Source organism: Dermacentor silvarum, chromosome 1 (genome assembly GCF_013339745.2).
Source record: "Dermacentor silvarum isolate Dsil-2018 chromosome 1, BIME_Dsil_1.4, whole genome shotgun sequence".
Classification (NCBI taxonomy): domain Eukaryota; kingdom Metazoa; phylum Arthropoda; class Arachnida; order Ixodida; family Ixodidae; genus Dermacentor; species Dermacentor silvarum.
The window spans coordinates 365306821-365334523 of record NC_051154.1 but is presented as its reverse complement, the minus strand read 5'-3'; the positions used below and the strand labels follow the sequence as shown (position 1 = coordinate 365334523).

The 27703-nt window shown below is 46.7% G+C and overlaps 1 protein-coding gene across 1 annotated transcript; it reads right to left on the bottom strand.

Annotated features, from left to right (window-relative positions):
• Nucleotides 1-796: 796 nt before the first annotated feature.
• LOC125942400 (uncharacterized) lies at nucleotides 797-22155 on the bottom strand. The gene is made up of 4 exons (XM_049660558.1): nucleotides 22099-22155; nucleotides 21348-21418; nucleotides 8343-8556; nucleotides 797-945 (listed from the first exon to the last, which is right to left on the bottom strand). Exons 1-4 carry the CDS (start codon nucleotides 22100-22102, stop codon nucleotides 809-811), a joined length of 426 nt encoding a protein of 141 aa, XP_049516515.1. The 5' UTR covers nucleotides 22103-22155; the 3' UTR covers nucleotides 797-808.
• Between the last annotated feature and the right edge of the window lie 5548 nt (nucleotides 22156-27703).

The window sequence follows — 27703 nt, the reverse complement described above, 5'->3', positions numbered from 1 at the left end:
TCGTATCTTGGTCTATGATTCGAGTCTTGATTAGTTTCATTGCATCTTGTGTTGAGAGGCCGGGTCTGAAGCCCACCATGTTGTAGGGCAGGAGACTGCTCCGTTTGACGTGCTTAGTAATGTGATTGTGAATTACGTGTTCCGCTACCTTTCCTACGCAGGATGTAAGAGAAATCGGTTTGAGGGTGGACAGGTTTGGAGCGTTTCCGGGCTTCGGAATAAGGATTACCAGAGCCTCTTTTCAACCTCGTGGGACTTCACCTGTCTGCCAAGCCTTGTTGATTTCTTCTGTAAGCCACGCTATGGAGTCATCGTCAAGGTTTCTAAGAGCCTTATTGGCGATTTTATCGGGCCCTGGCATGGACCTGGCATTGAGGCTGTGTAGGGCCTCCCTGACCTCGTAGAGTTTGAAGGAGGTGTCCAACTCGGGGCACGAACCGCCCCTATACGTTGGGTAGTCGTCTGGGTTGGCCAAGCCCAGTGGGAGATACCGACAGGCGAGGTTAGCCAGGGTTTTTGACACGTCTTCTTGGCGAGTGGTCTCACGCTATTGCAAAACCCAGTGCCACTGGGATCCAGTGTCCGGTGCCATGCCTGATTATGGGCCCAGTAAATGCTGGGACACTGTGATACTGGCACACAGGGATACTGGCATGCTGGGACGCCGGCACACTGGGATGCTGGCGTGCTCAGCCACTGGATTTTAACAATGGCACATTGCTGGCACTCGCATCGGTGCATGAGAAATGACAATTGCCGAGAAAAATATATTTATTTCAAAAATTGGGAGAAGAAAGCCCACTTTAATTCAGACGGTACTTTTTGTCCACTGGCCTAGACGAGTGGTCTTGGCAAATAGGTCGCGGATGGCCTTTCGAGCTTGTGCTCGCCGCTTCCCCCCGGGGACGTCACTTGTCTTCTCCACTATAATTTTTTCCACCACATCTGAAAAATGTATGCGCCAGAATACATTTAAAAAGCACATGACAATTAATCAATTATAATGAAGTCTACATGCAAACAGCCTTCATCATACCGTATTAGTGAAGCAGCCCACTGAACAGGACAAAGTGGAGAGACAAGAATACAAGACACTGTGTCTGACAACTTTGTCTTGGTCAGTGCGCTGGCTCACCAATACGGTATGACGATTAATCACCAACTCGCCCAATTTTCCACATTAGCAAACAGCCTTATTAAAAGGGATTCTGCAACAGAGCAGCAAATGAAATGTCCGTTACTGTATGACTGCTTTCAGCAGACATACAGTAACGAAGGTACTGGAGCAATAAAGCTTTACTTGCTCCACATGTAATAAAACATGCATTTAATGAATTTCTGCTCAATAGCTACCAGCACATTCCATCACAGGTACCCGTTTTACACCTTGTGGCGAGCTTTTGTCTACATGTTCCTTGAGCACATTAGGCCTCTCATTAGCATTTTCTATAATAATACTGATTGTAAAGGTCACTGACATGCACTGCCATAGGGTTTGTCATCAGAAATTACATAATAAGATATACCTTTGTTTTAGAGACAATTTGTACCTTACAATGTTTGCTGTTAAGTGAGCTGTGGCACTAACCACAGCACAACATGCACTTTACATGTACCTATCAGAATTCATCACTCCACTACGAACTCACTAACACTGGCATGGCACTCTTTGGCCATACCTGGCCCTTGCGCCAGTAAACAACGTACATTCATTCATTCAAGTCTTACGGCCATAGAAGTCGCACTGCATATGCTTCCAAGTGTAGTTCTTGATCTAGCCACATTTTCTACTAAATGCCTACTAGTACTACGTCATATACTACAACTCGTACGTGGATGTAAGTATACATCAAATAATATGTTAATTAAGTGGTGGCGTGGAGTAGAGGTAGAACTTCCGACTTCAAATGTGAAGGTCGTAAGTTCGAATCCTGCTCGATCCCACCACATTTTCAGGCATGGAGTGGTGCCTGACACCGGCAAAAAAAATACATATTGCCGAGAGCTAGTGGGGCTATACTAGTGCAGGTGCAACCAAACTAGGCAGGCCCACTAAGCTTCAGAAAAGTCACTCCCTCACCAGAACAGGAATTGGCCTCCCTGGTGCAGTATTCGGCCACTACCTCCCTGATGACTCCAACAATTTATCCATGGCCCTCAGTCCCCAGTGGTTGTGGAGCACCTGACCAAGGGGGCGGTCAGACCTGCGACGTGGCAGAGGGTGCTAAGAATCTCTGGGTCCGGACAGGTCGCCAATGGAAACTTAACCTGGCAACATTCAACACGCGCACCTTCTCGAGTGAGGCTAGCTTAGCAGGACTATTTGAGGAATTATCAGGCATTGCCTGGGATATTATTGGCCTTAGTGAGGTTAGAACTGGTGAAGCTTACACAGTGCTGACTAACGGCCACGTCCTCTGCTACAGAGGTCTTCCAGATAAGAGAGAATCCGGGGTAGGATTTCTAGTCCATAACAACATAGCGGGCAACATTGATGAATTCTACAGCATTAGTGAGAGGGTAGCAGTCGTCGTAATAAAGCTGAATAGGAGGTACAAAATGAAGGTAGTACAAGCCTATGCCCCAACTTCCAGTCACGATGATGAAGAGATAGAACACTTTTATGAAGATGTGGAATTAGCAATGAGAAAGGTGCAAACTCAGTATACTGTCATGGGCGACTTCAATGCAAAAGTGGGCAAAAAGCATGTTGGCGAACAAGCAATTGGCAACTACGGCATCAATTCTAGGAATGCAAGAGGAGAGATGCTTGTAGAATTCACGGAAAGGAATAGGCTCCGAATAATGAATACATTCTTCAGGAAGCGCACCAACAAGAAGTGGACCTGGAGAAACAAGGAATGAAATAGATTTCATACTCTCTGCCGAGCCAAGCATAGTGCAGAATGTAGAAGTGTTAGGTAAGCTAAAGTGCAGTGACCATAGGTTAGTGAGGTCTAGGATTTCTCTCAATGTGAAGAGAAAAAGAGTGAAATTAGTCAAGAGGAAACAGGCCAATCTAGACGCAGTAAGGGCGAAAGCAGACCAATTCAGGCTGGTGCTCGCAAACAGACATGCAGCTTTAGAACAGGAAGATGAAGATAACATAGAGGTAATGAATGAAACTGTAACTAGGCTGATCTCAGAAGCAGCAATTGAAGCGGGAGGTAAGGCACCAAAGCAACCTGTAGGGAAGCTCTCCCAAGAAACAAAGGACCTAATAAAGAAACGACAAAACATGAAAGTGTCCAACTCAAGAGATCAGATAGAATTCGCTGAACTGTCAAAACTGATAAACAAGAAGAAAGTAAGGGATATTCGAAATTATAACGTCGGAAAGATTGAGGCAGCCGTAAAATATGGACGCAGCATGAAATCAGTAAGAAGAAAACTAGGCATAGGACAAGGCAAGATGTATGCACTGAAAGATAAGCATGGTAATATCATCAGCAATTTAGATCACATAGTAAAAGCAGCGGAATATTTCTATACTGACCTGTACAGTGCCCAAAACAGCCAAGCTACCTTCATTCGAATTAGTGATGAACCGGATACAGAAGCTCCTTCTATAACTAGCGATGAAGTTAGAAGGGCCTTGAAAGACATGACCAGGGGAAAAGCGCCTGGAGAAGATGGAATAACATTAGATTTAATCAAAGATGGAGGAGATATCATACTTGAAAAGCTTGCGACCCTTTATGCGCAATGCCTCACAACTTCAAGTGTACCAGAGAGCTGGAAGAACGCCAACATTATACTTATCCATAAGAAGGGAGACATTAAAGAATTGAATAATTACAGACCCATTAGCTTGCTTTCAGTATTGTATAAAATGTTCACCAAGATAATTTCCAATAGAATCAGGGCAACACTTGACTTCAGCCAACCAAGAGAACAGGCTGGCTTCAGGAAGGGATTTTCTACGATGGACCATATCCATGTCATCAATCAGGTAATCGAGAAATCTACGGAGTAGAATCAACCTCTTTATATGGCTTTCATAGATTATGAAAAGGCATTCGATTCAGTAGAGATAACAGCAGTCATAGAGGCATTGCGTAATCAAGGAGTACAGGAGGCATACGTGAATATCTTAGCAAATATCTACAAGGATTCCACAGCTACCTTGGTTCTCCACAAGAAAAGTAGAAAGTTACCTATCAAGAAAGGGGTCAGGCAAGGAGACACAATCTCTCCAATGCTATTCACTGCATGCTTAGAAGAAGTATTCAAGCTCTTAGACTGGGAAGGATTAGGAGTGAGGATCGACGGCGAATATCTCAGCAACCTTCGGTTTGCAGATGACATTGTCCTATTGAGCAACAATAGAGACGAATTACAACAAATGATTGAGGACCTTAATCGAGAAAGTGTAAGAATTGGGTTGAAGATGAATATGCAGAAGACAAAGATAATGTCCAATAGCCTAGCAAGGGAACAAGAATTCAGGATCGCCAGTCAGCCTCTAGAGTCTGTAAAGGAATACGTTTATCTAGGTCAGTTACTCACAGGGGACCCTGATCATGAGAAAGAAATTTACAGAAGAATAAAATTGGGTTGGAGTGCATACGGCAGGCATTGCCAAATCCTGACTGGGAGCTTACCACTGTCGTTGAAAAGAAAAGTGTACAATCATTGCATTCTACCGGTGCTAACATATGGGGCAGAAACTTGGAGGTTAACAAAGAAGCTCGAGAACAAGGTAAGGACCGCACAAAGAGCGATGGAACGAAAAATCTTAGGAGTAACGTTAAGAGACAGGAAGTGAGCGGTGTGGATCAGAGAACAAACGGGGGTAGACAATATTCTAGTTGACATTAAGCGGAAGAAATGGAGCTGGGCAGGCCATGTAATACGTAGGATGGATAACCGGTGGACCATTAGGGTTACAGAATGGATACCAAGAGAGGGGAAACACAGTCGAGGACGGCAGAAAGTCAGGTGGGATGATGAAGTTAGCAAATTCGCAGGCGCAAGTTGGAATACGCTAGCACAGGACAGGAGTAATTGGAGATCGCAGGGAGAGGCCTTCGTCCTGCAGTGGACATAAATATAGGCTGATGATGAATATGTTAATTGTACATATTTTTGCTTCTATAGATGGCAACATACTATGTTTTGGTCACAAGCACAAGTGATGTCGTGTGGCTGCGGGTCACAAAAATATATTACTCCGCTCATTTGGAGTTAAGTAGGTTTACATCTTGGAGTGTTTTACCAGGAAAAAGCATGAGTACCTTTCAGCTATATCCAGTAGTACATATTGTTCGCTCTCAAAAACGAAGTCTCAAAGCTTTCTTTAGATGTTTACAAGTACATTGAACCAACTAAATGGTGACAGGTTTTATATCTAAGCAAAAAGCTTTTTATAAACATTTGGAGCCATGTTTTTCACAGCATGTAAAAACATCAAATTCATTTGAGCGATTACAATAGCACACATCAATTTGGCTGAGGTCCCGTTGAGTTTTCAGGTTCTCGAAATGTGTGTCACACAGAACCACCACTGGTTTGTCTCTAATATGAGGCTGTCACTTTGGGCTTCCAATCACAAATGCTGAAAGCTGCTCTGTGCTTGCGCTCGTAGGTAGCATTTGGTAGTTGGCACTCTGCAGCATGGCACAATGTTTGATAAACATTTGGCTTTAAAGGGCATCTCACCAGGTATGTAGGCATTGCAAAACAGATGAATGCACGGTTTAAATCATGCCTGCAAAGTATCACACCAATGTATGCCGTAGAAGCAGATGAAAATTCAAACAACCCACTTTCTTCTCAGAGGTGCCCCTAAATGTGCCAGCAAGAAGATATAAAGCACAGGTCACGTCCACATCGCACACAAGGAACCTACAGTGCACAAATAGCCAGCCGTAGCAGAACTTGTGCATTTCCATAAAACGCAGAGCATGCAGAATATCTTCTGGAAGCTAGAGTACTGCAGAGCAAGAAAAGGAGACAATAAAGGAGGCAGGTCTTGACACAAGAGGAGCTGGCCCTCAACTTTGATATAGAAAACGACAAAAGGAACGTTGCTTGTGGGCACTGGTTGAGATAGAGACCCAGGGAGGTCTTGCAAAAGCGGGGGTTCGAGTAACCATGAGGACTCAAGGAATGGTGTCGTGCCAGGTGACAAGAGAAGTCCAGAGGGATGAGAAAATGAACCTAATGTACAGTGATTTACTTGATGACGACCAAAAGAGACAAGCCAGCGAGAACATTGTACTCGCTTAAATAACAACTTGGTTCCACAGGTCCCCTACCCTTCCTCAAGTGTTTTTTTTTCCCTCTTCCCCTTCCCCCAACGCAGAGTAGCTGGCTAGAGGAATTTACCTCAGGCCGACCTCTCTGCATTTCGCATCATTAAACTTATATCTCTCTCTCTCTTTCACTACATTCCTTGCCAGCAGCAGTAGAGCAGGAGTTTCAATGACCCATTCAGCATTGTTGAGGCAGTGTGCTTGACCTTTGGGATGTATCGTGTTGGGTATGTGGGCTAGCCCCCGCACTGTGCGCTCAGCTGACCAGTGGGAACTGTGGGTTCTGGAAGAGCATCCTTCATCAATCTTTTTTAGTGTTTGGAACAAAAACTTTACAATAAATAGACAGAAGATGAGACACACAAGCAGCTTTCAATCATTTTGATTGCGGTGCTTCCATCTTTGCCAGCTCTCAGGTGCCGAACAGACATTGAGGCGTAAATGTCATTGCAGGCAGCATGCTAGAGATTAGCTCGCCTCCTCACACAACTACTTTACAGCCTGCCTTTGAATTTACCTTAGCTACCACTACTTCTTGCAGTAAAGCAGTCCACAACCCTTCTTATGAGAAGTTAAACCGAGCCAAATTTTTTGTTAATCACAACCCGATAAAGTCAACAGATAATGAAGCCAAGCAAAGTATGGGGAAGTTATTTTTAGTTTTATTTGAAGTGTAGAAATGATAAAGGGAAATGAAAGTGGACAAAAGAACAAGCTGCCAGTGAGAGCCAAAGCCACAACCTTCACATTACGCAACACTTTCGAACGCTTCATGTCGCTTACGCAGTACCAGCAGTAAGCTCGACCTTTGGACCTAATTCAGAAAAGTTAGTCGCAAGAAGCAGTTTCCAAAACGTGCCAACTTCTGCAAAAAGGACATCACCTTTGTTACACACTGTGCAGACACACTAAAACATTTTTTGCAGCTAAAGCACGGCTGCATTAATACAGTAAAATCTCGTTACAAGAGACATGGTTACAAGAGACATTTGAAAATGGTTTGGTTGGTTTTCTTATGTTTGCCATGTTAACAACATCACATACAAGAAACATGATTACAAGAGACACTCTGCTACTAAAGACAACTTTTTAGTTCCCTGGAGTAAGTTCTTCACTATTTAGAAGAGACACAACCCAGACACGGATCTTCCATCCAACTCAGGATAGAAGATCCTGTGGAAAACTGCCCTGAAGGTAAAGCTTGGGCCTGCATCCAAGAGACCGCAGACGTTCCAGAATCTTTCGAGGAGTTTGTGTCTTCAGATGTGGACCTCGTGTGCTCCAAAGAGCTTACGGATCATGCAATCCTCACGCAAGTAAATGGTGCATGTGCCCTAGAAGATGAACCAGAGGAGGAGGAGGATGACAACAAGGACAATGCAGGGCAGAAAGTGTCGGCAGTTAAGGTTGACGAACATCTTAAAGCACTTCAAAGGTATTGTGAGCAACCGGAAGGCTTGTAAAGTGCAGTGCTTTACCTTCAGAAGTTGGGAAGGAAGCTAATACAATCTGCAGTCACTAAAAAACAAACTACTATGGATGATTTCAAGCCATCCTGAGCAATTTCCTGTAGATGTGTTGAAACACACTTTGATGCTAATGTATAATTGTAAGCAGTCTGACTAGTAGCGCCACCTACCAGCCTCAGCACACAGCGAGCCCCAAAGCCAAGCCTAGGCATGAGAAGTGTGCGCGAGAGTGCGGTGCGCGTGTTGACTTTCGTCGTGTCTAGTCGCGTTCTTGGAGGCGCCATGCCTTGTAATAAAGTTCATTATTAATGGTTCTCGAGCCTTAATTACGCTTCGGCCAGCAGCCGGCCCTTGCCGCCCCCTCACTAATAGAGTTATCTAGTCTGACTGCTCGGTGTTTTTAGAATTTTTGGTTACAAGAGACCTTGGTTACGAGACATGTTTCTCGGGTCCCTTGAGTGTCTCTTGTAACGAGGTTTTACTGTATATTATCTGGTCCCCACACCATATGACCACTATGCAAACCCGTAAATAACTGTTCCGGTTATTGTAAAGCACAGGCTTGTAGGAACTGCTGGCATTGAAAGGGGGCATGAATTTCTGCAAGGTTACTTACTCATTATGGCAGTGACCTTATTAGGCGTTGCCTGCTGCTTTGCAACACTGTCTGGAGTTCTCCGGCTGGGCTGCCCTGTCAAGCAGCAAACTTTCAGCTCGCTTGTGGTCCAAAAAACCCGTGCCATGTCTCTGGCCACCTTCATCTCGTGGCCAGCCTTCATAATAAAGCCCAGATTTGTCTCGGGGATTAAAATACCTGGCCCAAGGTGCACCTACAAGTATGAAAAAAGTACGAAAAGAAATCCAACTGTAAGTTTGTTCAGTGAGACAAGGAAAAACACAGCAGGGTAATAATCTCTCATTGACAACATTATTTTCTCTACTCAATAGAAAAAATTCAAGTGATGGGGTTTAATGTCCCAAAGCAACGCACTACATATACAGTCAAACCTCGTTAATACGTAGTTGGCCGGGCACAACGTTTAGGTACGCACTAACCGATGTAAGAATTAAGCGCTAATGCCAGTTTAGCAGCTACTTATTGGCCGGAAAAGAACTATGTCACCATGCTCTCAAACACACGCACTCAGACAGGCTTTATTTGCGCGCAGGCAGCAAAAAATCGGTAATCATCACTTGCCACCATGGTGGCCTTGCCGCGACGACGGTATCTTAGAATTAGATAAGGCCACGAGCCAGTTTGCCCATGAGGCCCCACTTACTCACTAAATTAACAAGCACGGTGTAACGCGTGCACTGATAAACATGAACACATCTCGCTCGATGACCGCAGAAATTCGCTGTTGGAATGCCGAGTGAGGAGGCGCGGCAGCAGCAGCGAGCGTGCCGTCTCTCACTTCAACGTGAACTAGACATCGAAAGCACAGTGCATCACTAGTTGCACTTTGTCTGCAGGTCGCTTTGAAGATAGCCCAGTGCGGGCGCGCACTTTTTCCACGCAGCAGATCGCTTTCAAGATACGGCGGCCGCCGCCGAAGTTCTCGCCTCCCCCGCTGGGCACGAAAGAAGCAACATTCTTCTGCCCCGCCTTTCTCCCTCACGCACGAGAAATGCGGCTGACCCACAGAACACCTCACAAGCTTTCGCTCGCACATACAGCATACGGTGCTCGGTGATGATGTTGCCGTGATTGGACTTCATACGGAAAAAATCATACTTCATTGTGCAGTCTTGATACTAACGTAGAAGCTGGTGTCTATGATTTTGCAATTGCTGATCACCACCCGACTTTTCTTTTCATGCCACAATCGTACTTGCATCATACTCGTAGAACAGAAAAGTTGCTCCCGAGATTTCACACACGCGTTAATTATTCACAAGTACGCACCCTCTTGCAACACACTATGTTCTAAACGCTGTATAACGACGACATACAAGTAGAATGTGATAACATTATTTGCAGTATCACGAATGCAATAAAGCAGTCATCGTATACGTGCACATCACGTAGGTATGATCACGCAATATGTCCTTGGATAACACAGCCTATTCTCGCACTACTGAAGACAAAAGATTATTATCACAATAAGCTAAAGTTAAACAAAACAACTGTATATTACATAGCTCAATTTAAGTACTTCATAAATCAGTCAGTTGGGCTAATGCGTAAATCTAAAAGGGCATATTATGCACGTATCGTTGCCCACTGCGATACAAAACAAACGTGGCAAATAGTCAAGAAAGTGACAGGGCTCGATAACAAAAAGAAGATTCTCCCTGACAACGTCACAGCTAGCCTTACAAATGATTTTAATGATTATTTTGCCACGGTTGGCGAGAACATTACGAAACAATTTACTGCTGCACGGCCCATCACTTACGTTGAAAGATGCGAAAACAAATTTAGCTTTCAGGTCATAACAGAAGAGCTGGTGACGTCTGCTATAAAAAATGTAAAGCTGAACAAAGCCACAGGGATTGATGGTATACAAGCTAGGGTACTGAAAGACAATCCAGATATTCTGAGTGCTCCACTTTGTCATTTATTTAACCATTCATTAAATGCGAATTACTATCCAGATGTATTAAAAATGGCCAAAGTTGTACCAGTATACAAAACGGGCAACCATAATATTCCCGGCAGCTACAGACCGATATCCGTATTGAGTATAGTAAACAATGTCTTTGAAAAATTAATCGCTCAACAGCTTAAGGACTTCCTTAGCAGGAATAACAGAGTTTGCCCGGAACAGCATGGTTTCGTCCCAGGGAAATCCACATCAACAGCTGTCCTTACCTTATCTCAAATACTTAATTCTGCCCTCAACCATCAAAAGATTGCTATTGGAATTTTCATCGACATAAAAAAGGCATTTGATACCATTTGTCACTCGACATTACTGAAAAAAACTGAAGTGCAATGGTATTATTGATGGCCCTCATGACTTCTTATCCAGTTATCTCACATCGCGAAAGCAGAAAGTACTAATTGATGGTTTTCTATCCGAATCTAGGAATGTCACATGTGGTGTACCGCAAGGATCCGTATTGGGTCCCATTTTATTCGCTCTATACATTAATGATTTCCCGCAGATTCTACAATCGTCTAAAGCATTATTGTATGCGGACGATACTGTAATTTTATTCACAGGTAGTTCACTTGAAACCTTACAATATACGGTATCTAATGAACTACAAGCTGTTTCAATGTGGTTTCGTGAAAACCAACTGTTACTAAATGCCGATAAAACAAAATACGTTATTTTCCATTCACGAATGAAAACTCTGAACAACGTTTCAATTAGCATATCATTAAACAATCGGACCATTGAATGTGTTCCGACTATTAAATATCTAGGCATTATATTTGATAGTAACGTTAACTGGAGAGACCAAATCAGTACCGTTTGCAAAAAGTTGTCATTCAGCTGTTACACTCTCATACGAGCACGTCAATACTTTGATTTGACATTGCTGCGAACAATATATTTTAGCCTATTTCACTGCCACCTTAGCTATTGTTGCGAGTCGTGGGGCCAAACGTACATAACATACCTTACTCCGTTATTTCGATTACAAAAACGGGCTGCTCGTGCGATTACTTTCTCCTCGGTACGTCATCCCTCTAATCCTCTATTTCAGAGGCTGCGTGTGCTGCCGTTTACTGACATACGGAACTACAAGATTTCCTGCTTAGTAAATAAAATACTAAACACAAACACACCTCTGCCGTGTACCATTTTCACGTTTCCGTCGTTAAACACACGGCATGCACGCAATGGTAATCTTGATCTTCCTTTATGTTCGAATGTGTATGGCGAAAGGTTAATTCAACTCTCTGGTGTTAAGCTATGGAACAATTTGCCTCTTGAAATAAAACTCGCAAGAAATTTTGACTTTACATGCAAATGCCACTACTTAACTTACCAAGCACGTTCTTGAGATTTTTATATTAAAAAACTATGTGTATGTTAATTTGTTGTTTTTCTTTGTTCTTTCTTTTTTTCGTTTTCAGCGCAGTTCTGTGAATATATATACTATTTACCGCTTATGTATGATACTTTCGCTACTTTGTTTGTATAAGACTGCTAATTATTGCAATACATTTTTTTTGTATTGGACCCATCACTAGCTGCTTTAGGCTATGGGACCAAATATCCTTGTACGCATCTTTTATACTATTGTGTAATAAAATTACCCTTTGATTGATTGAAAGTCCAGGTTCTTCTTGTACCACTCCTCCACTTGGGCATCCGAGACGCACCGCCGGAGACGGACTACGCAAGTGAGGAGTACTGCCGCTACAAATAGCGGCGACGGGTTCGCTAGGTTGAAGTAAACACAGATGACGAGAGAAAAAAAAACACTTTCTATTTACAACTTTTTACAAGAATTTACAACTACAAAGTACACATACAAGGCGGGACTGGAACGCATAGGGCGACCCTATATCGGCAGAGCCGATGGTGCATAGCACCGTACCTTGTCCAGAACGCTTGGTCGGGGCAACGGGGCCACGTTTTCAACTTTTCAGTGCCCCGCCCCAAGCATTTACCACCCAATCGCCACCGAGTGGCTATGAGTGGTCCGCCGACGCACCAATCACGAATCCTGTAACAGGATCGTCTTGTTCGCCGGCACTTCCAGTATTGTGCTTCTCCCAAGCGCCTTTTTCTCTATCACCTTTTACGGTGTCTTTCTCCCTCTCCCTCAAAACAACATACAAATAAAAAACAACGCTCCAAGAAAGGGGGGGGGGGGTGACAGCTGCATAGCATGCGTGCTCCTGCGCAAAGCCACAGCGCCCAGCACAATGCGTTCAATAAAATCCTAATAAGCAGGTAGCACCTGCAAGCTGAAGCAATTGACCTTTGCTGTGACCCCTTCTCCGCTCGTACCTATATGAAAAACCGATAGCGTAATAACTACGGGTCATTCGTCAATGCAAGCTGGTAAACGACACTTAGGGCTCACGTACCCATTTAGTAAATGCTTGATCGGAGAAGCCTTTCACAACGGTCGATTGGCAACGGTCTTCGAAACAGGTTGTCAAAGGCGGTTACCATGCAAAAGGTGCGCGTGGTGAATAATGAGTACAGTAGAACCTCGCTGATACGTTCTCGCTTAATACGATTTTCCCAGCTCCTACGTTCACAATCGCAAAAAATAAACAACCCTATAAAGGAATGTGTTAGCACATTCCGGTTAATACGTTCCCGGAAAATACGATTATTCGGCATCAACGTTCAGCATTGCGGCAAACTGCGGTCGTATGATACGTTCTGCAGCGAAAAATTATCATTCAGGTGTGCAAAAAGACCACTCTCATGTGCTTGCGAAGCGCTAAGCGGCAGACAGCGGCCGCGCGGCTTCTCTGCAGTGCTCAATCCCCCCCCCCCCCTCCGCGACTTCTCTGCATTGCTCGTTCGCCCGAAGTGACGAAGCGCGGCAGCAGCGGCGAGCGAATTGACCTTTGCGCTGTCTCGCGTCAACGCGAACTACAAAGTGGCGACAACAGGCGGACGCCGCGTGCGCGGCGCTACGACTTGCCAGGATCGGACGAGGCGCCGAAGACGGTGGCGAGAACGACGGCTTGCGCCCACCGACTACCTTCGCCCTTGCTGGCTTGGAAGCCTTACAAAGCTTCTTTCGCAGGAAAGACAACAAAAATGCGGACAAGGGTCTGCAAAGTGCACAAAATGAGTTATTCCTGTCCAGGGGTGTGACGCACCAGCAGAAAATACAGTCGAATCTCTATAATTCAAACTCAAAGGGGCCCGAAAATTTGTTCGAATTAAAAGGACTTATTTTTGACGTATTTGTGCACCATAGCGCTACGTACGAATGGTGCGAGCCGTGATATATCGCGGCGCGCAAGCACATAGCGAGCGAGGGCCACGAAACTGCCCACGCCGGCCAACGCTCGCATCCTGATAGCGCCTCTTCCTCTTCACAACCACAATCTCTCTCTCTCTCCCTAGCATCCCGATAACGGCAGTGAACGAAATTTCAGGGAACGGCCGCACCGGCATGGCAACGCGCGCGCGTGGCCTTGGCAACCCCGTCGCTTCGGTGGCTCCTCTCGCCCTCTCTCTCAACTCCCTCGCAGCTCCCTCACCTTCCACTGTCTCCGTGCGCGCCCGCCAGCCGTTGCTCCTGCCAGCCCGGCCCCAGCTTAGCCCGCTCACCGAAGTTTCGTTTCCTGCCGTTGAAGCGAGCGTTGGCCGGACTGGGCCTTCGCGTTGCGTCCCTCTGCGCCGCAGCCACAGTGTTGGCTGAGACGTCGGCACGTACACGCGTGTTCCGGCGCCACGCTGAAACGGCGACCTTACCATTTGAGAGAGGAAATTTTCACCGCGGTATTTTTTTTTATTTTTCCGCGCGGCGTTGAGGGGTCTCTCCTAAGCTTTTGTTTTATGGCGGTGTCAGAGCATTGCCAGTCGGAGGCACCGCCACATGATTGGGCGTGCTGCAGAGAGCCTTGTCGGTGCGTGGTTATGTTCGAATTAACCATGGCAAATGCTTTCGCGTTCAAATTACCAAGCGTTCTCACCCATTGGAATACACATAACTTTGACGGGACCACAGCATCAGTTCGAATTAACGAGATTCAACTGTAACTATGTTTTGCAAGAAATGTTTTCTGCCCTTGCACCTCAATATGGGCTTGTCAGCTTCAATTTTTACTGGATTCGGATCGTACGTTTTCCCGTATTTTTTGAAAACGTATGAACGAGGTTCTGCTGTACTGCGTTCACGCTGTCTGTGCCCATTACACGCCCGGCACGCGCACATCAGGAACCAGCGACAGTCACGGACATCTAAGCTTTTGCCGTCAGGGCGACTGCACGGGATGTACGTGACGAAGCACCGATATTCCCTCTTCTTTAGGTGAGATTTGTGTACTCTTGGGTGCTAATGGCATCGTCACGCACTCTCTACGTTTGCTCAGTGCCAGCCGGCTCTACTCGCCCCTCCACCTGTCAGGTGAAATCGGCAGTATCATAAGCCGCGCCCCTGCCTAATTTCAGCACCGTCGCCGCGACGGGCGCCCACCACTGACACTTAATCCTCCCATTGTATTTCGCTTGTCAAGCAACGATCATTGGCAAAATCCGCTAGCTGTCTCTTCCCTTTCTTTGCAGCCGTTTGATTTGGTGAGACCAGGTTGAACAAAAACGCCCATCTTAAGCCCTCTGAGCAGCAATTAAAGAACTAGCTAGCGCTTCTAGCAGCAGGGTTACACCCCCCACCCAAGACTAGGCAACAACTTGTCTACAGTGTTGCCTAAGCCAAAACAATAAAAAGCCGGCTGCGTGTAACACTGCCAATTATGCAGCAGCCGAACAAACAAAAACCTACAAGACTGCCATAAGCATTCTAGCGTTACGACGAGCTCGTTCCTACGGAGTAACCGTGTAACACATGCTACACCTGCGGTAAAAAAAAATACCTGTTCCACTAGTTAACTTACAAAAAAAGAACAGCTGAATTCTAACACTGACGGAACACTTCACACATGCGACATGTCATGCAGTACATGATAATCCAAAATGATAAGTCATGGCAAAAATGTGTATAACAAAAGAACACAGCTAGGAAAAGCACCAATAATGTTCACTTGCCACTTGTGTGGTATTGTAACAACAACCAAATACCCCCAGTTAAACACACACAAAAAAAAACAAAAACGAAACACAAATGAACCCTCTTGCTGGTGCAACAGCACTCCCGAATTATAAATGGCATGTAGCATAAAATAAGGCTAAACTGGTAAGACAAAAATACAAAAAACAGCGAGACACATGGAAAGTGTCTCGTGCATCACTGCGCCTGCTCGCGAGCTGCGAACCCCGCTATATCATGGAGACAAAATAAAATCGCATTCCTAAAAACCCACTACAAAAGATCACGTTTAAGTGCTAGTGCTTACTCAACAAAGCACTGAAACCCTCAAAACATTCCTTGCCAATGCGCGCAGCTCATCGTGTACCACATGAATACACAGGAATGTAGGCAACGTTAAAGGACACAATGAGAACAAGAAAAAAAGCACACTGTAACACAATTAATGTTCCCGTGTCCATTAATTGTCCTGCACTTCACATCTAATGATGTTGCTCCAGTCTCACCCCTCACCCCTGATTGCGATCGAGCCATAACATGCCTAAGCTGGCACTCTAGATCTGGATAAACCCAATAAATTGATCTGGGGAAATCTGGCGAGATTGCCGGCCCTTTGCAGGCTTACTTAAAATCTTATGCAGGCCATCCAACTTACATACGTTTACTGGCCCCCGGGGTCAAATACATGTACGGACCAAGTCGCGATAAACATGCGGACGTGGAGCGAGCGACATAGTAAGCTTAACCCCCACTGCAAGCTAGTTCCCGACGCGCACTGCCGCCTTCGAGTAGTTAATGAAGCTCCGTCATCTTTCGACAGCTTCCTAGCCCAGCTGATGCAATTGCGGCCGCCCGTGCCGCCGAAAAGCACCAGCTGGTGCTCGCGGTGCCTTGTTCACCACGGCGCGCGGCGCGCTCATTGCCAACATGACCACGTTGCTCGTGTCAGTGTTTGTCGGGATCGCCGCACTTTTACTCCACTGACACATCATGTACAGCCTGCCATCGCACGGCTGTCCCCAGTCTGAGTCCGAAAGGCGACCTTTGTCAGCCTCCTGCTGCTGTATTGCATGATCCACGCCGGCAGGTTGGCAAGACAACGCTACACTACTTGTCCCCGGTGCGAGACTGGCATCCTCATCCTGGTCGTGCGACATATGTTCAATGCCGGTGACGATGATGGCAGGTGATGCCGCTATTGATATGGCAGTTGTCAATTCAGCGCCGCAACAACCATCACGGCCCGGGTCAGCACTTGCAGCTACTAACTGGGCCTGTGAATCAACGCCCATCTTAAGCCCTCTGAGCAGCAATTAAACTAGCTAGAGCTTCTAGCGGCAGGCTTACACGGATCCTCAAAGCGACGTCCACGGTGACGACAGAAATGTGCTTCTGCGCGGTTACTACTTGAATTGGATTCGACGGCGACAGCGAATTCGCACCCCCTATTGGTGGCTTCTTCATGTTACCAGGAGCTAATCTCGAAGGCCATGCTTTTGTGCGCAGCAATCGGCGACAGCTGCATCAGCAGGAAATATGTCGTGGTAGCCATGTTTTAAGTTCACTATCGCTGGCAGCTGTCGTCCGGGCATCGCAACTTGCAAATCGAACGTCTGCACACATGAGATTTTGCCGATTTTGTGCCTGTGCGTGTAGATAAGAAACAAAAATAGTACGCACTAACCGTTTGGTGGGCAATGAGCGATTACGGCTTAAGCGGTCAGCCAATACATGGAGTTCAATGGGGGCTGGGTGGGGAAACATTCGCAACTATGTTTAAACCGCAATTACACATTAGGCGGGTACATATTAACGAGGCTTGACTCTATATAGGCTATGAGGGATGCTGCAGTGGGAGGCGAATGAATTCTGATCACCTGCGGTTCTTTTATGTTATGTAACTGCAAGTAGATGACTGTTTATTCTCCTTCAGAATTCAGCTGCTGCCACTCAGGAACGGAACCTGCAGTCTCATTCTCTACAGAACACCACCATTAGCCATGAGCCACCGTGATGGGTCCTAATAGAAAATAAATTTTTCAAAACGCAATTTCATGGTGTCACGCTAACGATTGATTTTTTATGGTAGGTTCTATCATAATGTGGCAAAATTGCTGTGCATAGTTTCTACAGTTAAACCTGGATATAACGAAATTGACAACTTCCCGAAAAACTTCGTTATAAAGAGGATTTCGTTATATGCAAGTTCGGCACGTAAATTTGAAAAATAAACGTTTACCGTATTTACTCGATTCTAAGCGCCCTCAATTGTAACGCGCACCCGTTCTCCATTTTCGTCGAAGCACTCATCCTCGGAATGTCACACCAGGTACCGGATGCGTGGACGCGTGTTGTTTTGCACAAGCGCGAGGCATCGGAAACGAAGAGCGAGCGTCACGATGGCTGCGTAGCGTCGTATAGTGTTACAGTAAAACCTTGCTGTTACGTTCCCGGGGGCTGCGTTTTCCCGGCTGCTACGTCGTTTTCGACCGGTCCCGGCACAGCTTCCTTAGAACTCAATGCATTGGTAAGCCCGCTGTTGCGTCGCAACTGTGGGACCGTTCCCGCATCATGTGTTGAGAACTGCCACCCCGCGCCGGCCCGAGCGGCCATTTTGACTTTTCATGTCGCTTGGCTTGGTGGCTTGACGATGGCATTGGCCGCCCAAAGTGCCGGGGGCGACAACTATGAAGTATTTTCGGTTTCCGCCAGCAAAAGTATGGTCCTTGAGATGCGTATTTGCTATATATATAAAGATGGTGTCCATGACGCGTTGTGGCCCTAAAATTGGTTTTGGCTGATAGATATTCCGTATATAAACGTACGGCCATGCTAGCGGCAAAAAACGCGCGCGTCATGCAGCGAGCGGCAAGTTGCCGCGCGTCAGCGCCTTGCCGCGAGGCCACCGTGGCACGCGCGTCTCGCCGCGCGGCAGCCGCGATAAGATCTCCCGCGCTCTCCGAACGGGCGAGCAACACCGCGACTCGTTTCATGCGAGAGACGAATCGTCGATTGAAAACCCGGTGCGGACCGGCGGCGTTCCGGTTGTGATGGCTCCGTGACGTCACCCTCGTCGCTCTTGATTGGTTCTTCATCTCGCGGCACGCTGCATTTGCCGCAGAACCCATTTCGCGCGGCATGCCGCAAGACCCCCGATTCCTGCCGCTTATGCCGTGCGTTTCTGCTGCGTGTTTTTGCCGCTAGCGTGGCTGTACCTTAAAGTCCAAGGGCGATAACGCAGTCGCCGCACGCCGTATATGCGAGTGAAATTGGCGAGGGGAGCCGACGACCGCGTCTAAATCTCGTGCGCGCAAGAAAAGCAGGGAGGAAGCGCGCCTTCCGTTGTGCTCGAGGCACCGGCGAGGGAGGGAGGGATAGCGGGGCGGCGTGCAGTCGCGCAGGCCGTATCTTGAAAGCGATCTGAGTTGGGGCAGAGTCTAGCAGTGTAGGTGCGTTGGCGGCTCGTAGCTTTCTGCGTGCTGTGTGTTCTCGGCGCTCAGTTTGCGTTGAAGCGACAGACAACAGCACGAAGGTCACTTCGCTCGCTTCTCCAGCGGCGCTTCCACACGCCGCCAGCATTTGACAGCGCGCGTCCGCGCTCATCGAGTCTGATGTGCCCCAGCGTGTACCAGCGCGTCGGCAACATCAGCTGGAAAAGGAGAGAGTGCCGGCTTGGCGGGCTAGGCCAGCTGCAGCAAGCGGCAGGATCAGATTTGAATGAAGGGAGGGGGAAAGGTGAATGAAGGGGAGGGATGGGAAGGGAAAATCGCCGGGACGAGGGATGCAGGGCCGCCTCGCACACGCATGCACGCACGCACACGTGTGCTCGCTTCGCATTAGATCGCGGCGGAGAAGGTGCTTCCGGTTGCTGCTCGTGCAAAAATGACAAAATTTGGGGCGAAATCTCTAGGTGGTCGGAGGGGAAAATTCGTTATATCGAGGGGGTCTCCCGCTGCCACTTCGTTACGTAGAGGTCTCAAATACATGTGCTTCTATGGAGTAACGGCGGGGAATCGAAAAAGTCGTTATATCCAGGAATTCGTTATATGGAGGTTCGTTATAAGCAGGTTTAACTGTATATGAATTTTGAGTGTCTAGCAAAAAAGAATATCAGCTCTGACTGAGTTTGTATTACAAACCATAAGAATTATAGCAACTCAGCACAAATCGACATAAATAAGGGGAGAAAAAGACAAGGTGAGCACTAACTTTTAGCTGTTTATTTTAACACAGGTACATATAAACCAAAAAACCTTCAAATGCACTGCACCTGCACCATTATTTCAATAGAATGACTCCCTGAGGGAAAGAGGGCAACCGACGTGTCGCTGATACATTATGCTCCAAGTTTTCTAATGTGAAAGGCTTCTGGTTCGTAATAATTTATGTGCAGCTGCATCCTTACTTCTGCCTACAGTCTTAATCTGGTCAAGCTGCGGCTCACACTGATGTGCTTGGCAGTGGGCAGGCAAATGCGCGCGCCTGTCTGTACTTTTTAAAGACAGCTCGTGTTCCCACGCATGCTCATTTATGCAGCGTCTGGTCTGGCCGACGCAGCTCTTGCTTAAAGATAGAGGCATTCTGCACACTACTCCAGTAGTACATTTTACGTATCACCTGGCATGTTTCTTCGAGCAACCACGCTTCTTGCTACTATCAGGTAGTACGCTTTGGCATAACTGGGCGAGATTGTGAGGTGCGGAGACCAAGATGGGCACCCCATGTCTGTTTGCAACTTTCTTTAGGTTGTGGGATACCTGGTGCAAATATGGCACAACTTCAGGCCTTGGCATTCTGTGCCCTATCTCTGCCCGTTTTGTTTGCTTCCCTCTCCCGAGTTTCTGGAGGAGTAATCTTTCGCTGAGTTGCTGCTCCATAATCTCAAGACTAGGAAGCAAACAAAACGGGCAGAGCTAGCGCACAGAAAGCCAAGGCTTGAAGTTGTGCCACATTTGCACCAAGTATCCCACAACCTAAAGAAAGTTGCAAACAGACATGGGGTGCCCATCTTGTTCTCCGCACCTAGCAATCTCGCCCAGTTATGCCAAAGCGTACTATCTGATAGTAGCAAGAAGCGTGGTTGCTCGAAGAAACATGCCAGGCGATATGTAAAATGTGCTACTGGAGTAGTGTGCAGAATGCCGCTATCTTTAAGCAAGAGCTGCGTCGGCCAGACCAGACGCTGCATAAATGAGCATGCGCGGGAACACGAGCTGTCTTTAAAAAGTACAGACAGGCGGGCGCATTTGCCTGCCCACTGCCAAGCACATCAGTGAGCCACGGCTAGACCAGATTAGGATTATAGGCAGAAGTAAGCATGCAGCTGCACATAAATTATTACAAGCCCGAAGCCTTTCACATTAGAAAACTTGGAGCATAATGTATCAGCGACACGTTGGTTACCCTCTTTCCCACAGCAATACATTTTATTGAAAGAATGATGCTGGTGCTGCGCATTTGAAGGTTTCTTGGTTTATATTCAATGTACCTGTGTCACAATAAACAGCTAAAGGTTAGTGCTCACCTTGTCTTTTCCTCCCCTTATTTATGTCGATTTGCACTAAGTGGCCATAGTTCTTTTGGTCTGTAATACAGTATACACCGGCCAGCCCAGCAACAAGTATTAGTGAGTCAGTTTTATTTTGTTTCCCTTGCAAGAACATTTGCTCAGTTAGTGTGCACCAACTTGCTGTTCAATGCACATTGAGAGACATGCAGTGTGCTGACAAGACAACTGGCCAGCTGAACTACAATAAAAAATAAATTGATCAGTAAAAAATAGAAATATAACCACAGTGAGCATCGAGCACTATTGCATATTTAAACCAAGCTTGGAAACTACAAACTGAAAAAAGCTGACATGCACAGCACTTTGTACATCCAACAGAAATAGCCATGTCGTAGGACTTACTATGGAAAAATTATGCCCATTCATAATAAAAGCACAGCATAAAGGAAGTGTGCAATTCAAACTTACATTCCCATCTACCACTTCAAATAGGTTGGGCTCTTGAGGTGCAGGGCTGGATGCAGCGAGAAAACTCTCACCTGAAGAGGCAAATAATATTGTCACTGAACTTGCCACAAGAAAAAGCCAGCAACATGGAAGCAAATGTGAAACACAAAGCAGCAAACAGGTTACCGTAGATAAATGTGTATTAATGGGACCCTAATTTTGCAATAGGTTGTTTATTAGATGAGAAAATGAAGGTCTAACTTCCATTTTTCGAATTTCATGCTGCCACCAGAGCGGCAGAAGGAAATTCATGAAGTGACATGAATTTCTAAGCATTTTTTTTCATAATAAAGCCACGTTGGCTCTAGGTAGAAGTTCCAGAAACTTGCCATTTTCAATGTTTGGGGCCTTTATACATAATGTAGCTGATGTTTACTCGTAAACAATTAACTAGGCCCTAGCTGACAGTCTAAGTCCATGACGAGCTGGTGCAGGAACCTTAAGGCATCACCACTCGTCTTCTCCACCTTTTCTGGCTTACCAAAATTAAGCCTCTTCTCGCAGTAACACAGGGCCTTTTATGGTATTGTGCAAGGGTATTTTCATAATACAGGTGAAATCAGTTCTTTTTTTTGTGCAGCTAGGAAACGCCAAAATTTGAAGTAGATGGTAAAAACAAAATGAATTTGTTTCTCCTCTTCCTGGATGGGATATGTTGGGTTTTTATATTAACAATCATTCAAAGAAAGTTAAAGAAAGTTATTCCACACACCCATATCAGCCTGGTCTGTCCCCTCAAGGGCCTCAAGCGTATTTTCAAGTACATGGCTGTATGTACTAGTGATAATTTCAATACTGCATCATGATTTCTAGTTTCATAAGCAATTTGTACATTTGTATATCTACGCAAGCAAAACTTAATAACTTGCGTGAACACCCCTTTATGAACTTCACAAAGTACTATGTAAATACAGTAATACCCCGTTAACTCAAGTCGTAAAAACTGGAACAAATTTCAAGATAAGCGGAGTTTCAAGATAGCCGAATTCACGAAAATATAAATATGAGCATAACCACCGTGTAAAGCCAACATGACACCTTTCCAATATGGCGCCGATAACCGCCGACTTCCTCACAAAAGCGCAATGTACCAGGAGTGGTACTTTTAGTAGATCATTTTTGCAATATTACGTGCAACCCAGCAACCAACATGTCGGTCGTACATAGGTAACGGCGAACCTCACACATATAAGCGCAAACGCAGATGTATGTTGACGCTGTGTTCGAAACCGAGTCAGGCTAAAAATCTTGCGAACGTGCTCTATTCCCCTGAGTTTTTGACCAAGGACAACCTCCACAGAGCGTCGTTCTGACCACTGATAAGCATGAATTGAACTGCACTGGATAAGCTATGCCTGAGCGACTGCACCCTCTAGATAAAGACACAGATCTTGAGGCCATTGTTCACCTTTGGACACTAGGTGGTGTCCAAAGCTTGACGTCTACGACACATTTCCGGCTTCCAAAATCATTTTTGCCGTTTGCAGTCAGCTGAACAATGGCCTCAAGATCTGTGTCTTTCGAAAGCGGCATGCCGGGCGTTGCAAGAAAATGCTGCGGGAAAGCGCTCGCCACTGCCCTACTTAGTAATGTGACCACTGCCAGTGCAGCCACGCACAACAGCTGCCTCCGAGCACTGGGCATTGAGGCACTTCCGTGCGTGGCTGGTGTGTTTACAAGTGGCGGTGTGCTCGCCTCTGGCCGACTTCACTTTTTCTCACACTGCGCACCTCAGCGGCCGCAGCAATGCTCGACCTGCGTAATCAATGGGATCAGCTGGTGAACTTTGGTGATACTACAGCTGCGCAATAAAGTATGTGATAACGTGCAGCGCATGCAACTGCGCCGAGGCTATCTAATGTGTGAAGTCACACCTGCCTATAAAAGGGTATGCGCTTTGTTAATAAAGGCGTTCTTGCTTTGTGGCCTAGGTCATATGAACTGGCGACGAGTATGGGATTAACCCCTGTAGGCAAATGCGGCGAATGAACCGGACGGCAGAATAGTAGGCGCATTTTGGCGACTGAAGCAGCCTTCCTATCAAGTACGTGCTCTCGGAGCACGACACCGCAGCTTGCAACATGCGACAGACTGCAGCGAGGCACGAGCAACGCCACCCGCACTGTGTCAACAGCAACCAACATGAACGCAGCAAGCGGCGTTTCATGCTGAGGGACTACGGAGGGCAGCCGAGCGGAGAACGGGGAACGACATCGAATGCTTCAGGCAACAGGTCCTGCGGACGCGGGGCAGACCGGCAAGGAGCAACGTAGCACAACCAGTCTGCAACAACGACCGCAACAGGAACAGCACAGAGGTGACTCTACGGTTCCTATTGACGGACATAAATGTCGTGCTTAGGCAAAATCGGCGAGTTTTATCCTAAGTTACAGAATTTTGAATCTTACTTAGAACGATTTGATCTGTTTGTGCAAGCGAATGACATAAAGGAGGAAAAAAAGCTACCGGTGTTCTTGACGGCGATAGGAGCTGAAGCTTATGAAGTCTTGAAGAACATTGTAGTGCCAACTTCCCCAAGCGAGACAACTCACGTTGAAGCCAAGCGTTTGCTAAAAGAGCATTACAGTCCAAGAAGCTCGGTGATAGCTGAACGCTGTAGATTTAATAAGCGAACGCAGCACGAAGGTGAAAGCGTAGAGAATTTCATAGTCGAGTTAAAACACTTGGCTAGAAAATGCAACTATGGCGACTTCCTACAGGATGCTCTCCGCGACAGGCTCGTGGCAGGGGTACGGAATGAGGAAATCCAGCGCGCTTTCTTCGCGGAAGAGAAGTTGACTTTTGAAAGCGCCTGCAAGGTTGCGTTGCACCGAGAAATGGTGGCAAGAGAGGCAGCGCTTATGAAAGGAAGGGACAAGGACGAGTCGTTAAATGCAATTAGGAGCGATTCGAAGAAATTGACTAAAAAGGCGCAAATGAGCCACGTTCCTAAGAAAGAGCGATGTGAAAGATGCGGCAGAGGGCATTTTTCAAGCGTATGCTGGTACAAAAACTTTGTGTGCCGTAACTGCTCAAAAGTAGGACACTTGGAAAAAATGTGCACAGCAGCACAGTCAAAGAGAACAAATGCAGTAGAATGTTCTGATGAGGATTCCGAGCACGAAGTGTATTATTTTGTAAATATGACACACTCGTCTTTTGATGTCAACATTCAGGTGGAAGGTAAACCGCTTAACATGCTAATTGATACGGGAGCGGCTGTGAGTGTAGTACCAGAGCATGTGTACGATTCACACTTTGCCCATATCACATGTCAGCCCACCAGAGTGAAACTTCGCACATACACAGAACAAATGGTACTTAAAGGGTAGTGTGAAGTATCGGTAGTGTACAAAGATCAGAACATGATGCTACCAGTAGTAGTAGTTAAAGATAACGGACGGAAACTACCAGCATTGCTTGGGCGGAACTGGCTTGAATGTCTTAAGCTAGACTGGGGCGAGATTGGCCAGGTAACTGCAGAGGACAGAGTTGTTTCATTGCAGAAAAGGTACCCTGCAGTGTTTTCTCGGACACTAGGCACCGTGAAAAATTTCGATACAAAAATAGCCCTGAATACAAACGCTGTGCCGGTATTTTGTCGTGCCAGGTCTGTTCCATTTGCACTTAAAGAGAAAGTGGAAAAACAACTCCATGATATGGTGGAAACGGGCATGCTACGACAAGTACCACATAGCGACTGGGCAACCCCGCTTGTGGTGGTGCCAAAGAAAGACGGCAGTCTTAGGCTCTGCGGAGACTACAAAGTTACAAGTAATCCAGTGTTAAAAACAGACCATTACCCGCTACCCAGGCCAGAAGACCTGTACTCAACAATTGCAGGCAGTAAAGTGTTCTGTGTTCTTGACCTGTCCGCAGCGTATCAGCAGGTACCACTGAATCCCGAGTCACGACCACTTTTGACTGTTAACACCAGTTGGGTTTGTTCCAGTTTCAGCGCCTTCCCTATGGTGTGGCTAGTGCACCCGCAATATTTCAGTCCATGATGGACGAAGTACTGAAAGGCATTCCGCATGTAGGGTGCTATATCGATGCTGTGATCGTGGCAGGATCTGACAGTCACCTGTCAAAAGACTGGAGCGGGTCCTTGAAAGGCTACGTGAGTATAACATCACGTTGAACGCCGACAAATGCCGTTTCTTTCAAGAATCGGTGACTTACTTGGGTCACACAGTGACTGCCAAAGGGATTTATCCCACGGAAGCGAAAATCAGGGCCATTGTTGATGCACCTGAGCCCACCAACGTGACGGAACTAAAAGCATATTTGGGTATGCAAAATTTTTACTCAATGTTCCTGAGGAACTGTGCAACCGTCGCTGAGCCACTATATCGGCTTTTAAAGAAAGATAAAAAGTGGTCGTGGACGAAGGAATGCAGCGATGCCTTCGCAGATACAAAAAAAAAACTGCTTGTTAGCAGCAAAGTCCTCACGTTCTACGACGTTGACAAACCGATAGGAGTGCTTTGTGACGCGTCATCCTACGGACTAGGCGCAGTCATATTTCATGAAACTGCTGACGAAGAAAGGCCTATCGCGTTTGCATCGAGAACCCTCAGCGCAGCGGAAAAAAAGTACGCACAGTGTGAACGGGAAGCGTTGGCCTTGATATTTGGACTTAAAAAGTTTCACCGTTATCTGTATGGGCGGAACTTTACGATATACACTGACCACCAGCCACTACTTGGCATCTTGGGAGAAGAAAAGCCTACACCAGCGTTAGCAGCAGCTCGCATGCAGCGTTGGGCAATGACCTTTGCCGCCTACAGGTACCGCCTTAAGTACCGTAAGGGAAAGAACATGGATGTGGCTGACGCCTAGTCCAGATTGCCTCAAGTAGTGCAGGCTGAAGAAGAATCGGCCGAATGTTTGTCAGTGTTTCAATGTCTTCCATTGAGAGCCGACGAAATTGCCAAAGCGTCCAGACGATGTTTGACATTAAGTCGCGTAGCTGACTTTACTCTCAATGGTTGGCCTAGTTGCTGCTCAGAACTCAAGGCGTATTACGTACGCCGAGATGAATTGTCACTGGAGCAGGGCTGCGTAACGTGGGGAGTCCGGGTTGCCATCCCTGAAGTGCTAAGGTATCGCATGCTCGACCTGTTACATGACGAACATCCTGGAGCAAGTCGCATGAAAATGCTGGCCTGCAGTTTTGTTTGGTGGCCTGGAATTGACAAAGCCATAGAAGAGTACGTAAAGAAATGCACAATATGCCAGGCAGTACAACCCGCAGCCCAGCCTGTACCACTTCATCCATGGAGCTATCCTACTAGATGCTGGTCACGCGTGCATGTAGATTTTGCTCAAACGAGTGCAAATGTGTTTCTTGTTCTTGTTGACTCATTTTCCAAGTGGGTCGAGGTATGGCCTATGTCGTCCACGTCTACTGCAAAAACAATTCAAAGGCTTCAAAGTGCTTTTGCAGCTTACGGTTTCCCAGAAACACTGGTAAGCGATAATGGGCCGCAATTTACTGCAGCCGAGTTTTCAGACTTCATGGCCACCAACGGCGTGAGACACATCCGCACTCCTCCTTATCATGCAGCTTCAAACGGCGCAGCCGAACGAACTGTGCAGACTGTAAAACACGCTCTGATAAGGCAAGCCTTGGAAAGCAAATCGTCAGGTGCACGTGATTCGTTCCAGGAATGTATCGACAGTTTTTTGATGGCATACTGCAACACACCCAGTAGTGTGACGGGAAAGACACCAGCTGAGCTTTTTCTCAAGCGACAGCCACGCACAAAACTTTCCTTGTTGAAACCCAACTTTTCGAGAGCAATGCTCACCAAGCAGCAGGAACTTAAAGAACAGCGAGAGAGCGTCACGGGAGTGAGCGTTTGTTTGATGTTGGTGATCAAGTGTTTGTGAAAACTGTGCGCGGTGAATGTGCCTCGTGGGAGGAAGGTGTTGTGCACCAGGTTGTGAGTGTGGTGACGTATGTTGTGAAAGTGCGCAAACAACTGCGGTTTACGCACGCCGACCACTTGCGGTCACGTCATGCTGACCCGGCAGCAAGGCTGGAACCCATGTCGAGACTCGAAAATCCTGTGACGCAGCACAGCGACATGGCAGCAGAGAGCACGTCATCGGTCCCAGCAAACGCAGCTCCAACGCATCCAGTTCAGCAAGCTAAACGGCATATCCCACCTCTCAACGTAGACTGCCCGACACCGTCAAGGAGTCTACACCTTTAACGTCGACGTCACAGCCGGAGGCACAGTTAGCTGCACCCCCAGCGGAAAGGCAACCGCTACGGCGCAGCACGCGCACCTGCAAGCCACCGGACCGCT

Bases quoted from the DNA above. Each gene is read 5' to 3' on its own strand.
- LOC125942400 (XM_049660558.1), bottom strand. The intron at 8,557-21,347 runs GTAAGTTTGAAT...TCATACTTGTAG, and splicing joins TTGAAGTGGTAGATGGGAAT to GTGCACCTTGGGCCAGGTAT. The intron at 946-8,342 runs GTAAGTAACCTT...TACATTTTTCAG, and splicing joins TAAGGTCACTGCCATAATGA to ATGTGGTGGAAAAAATTATA.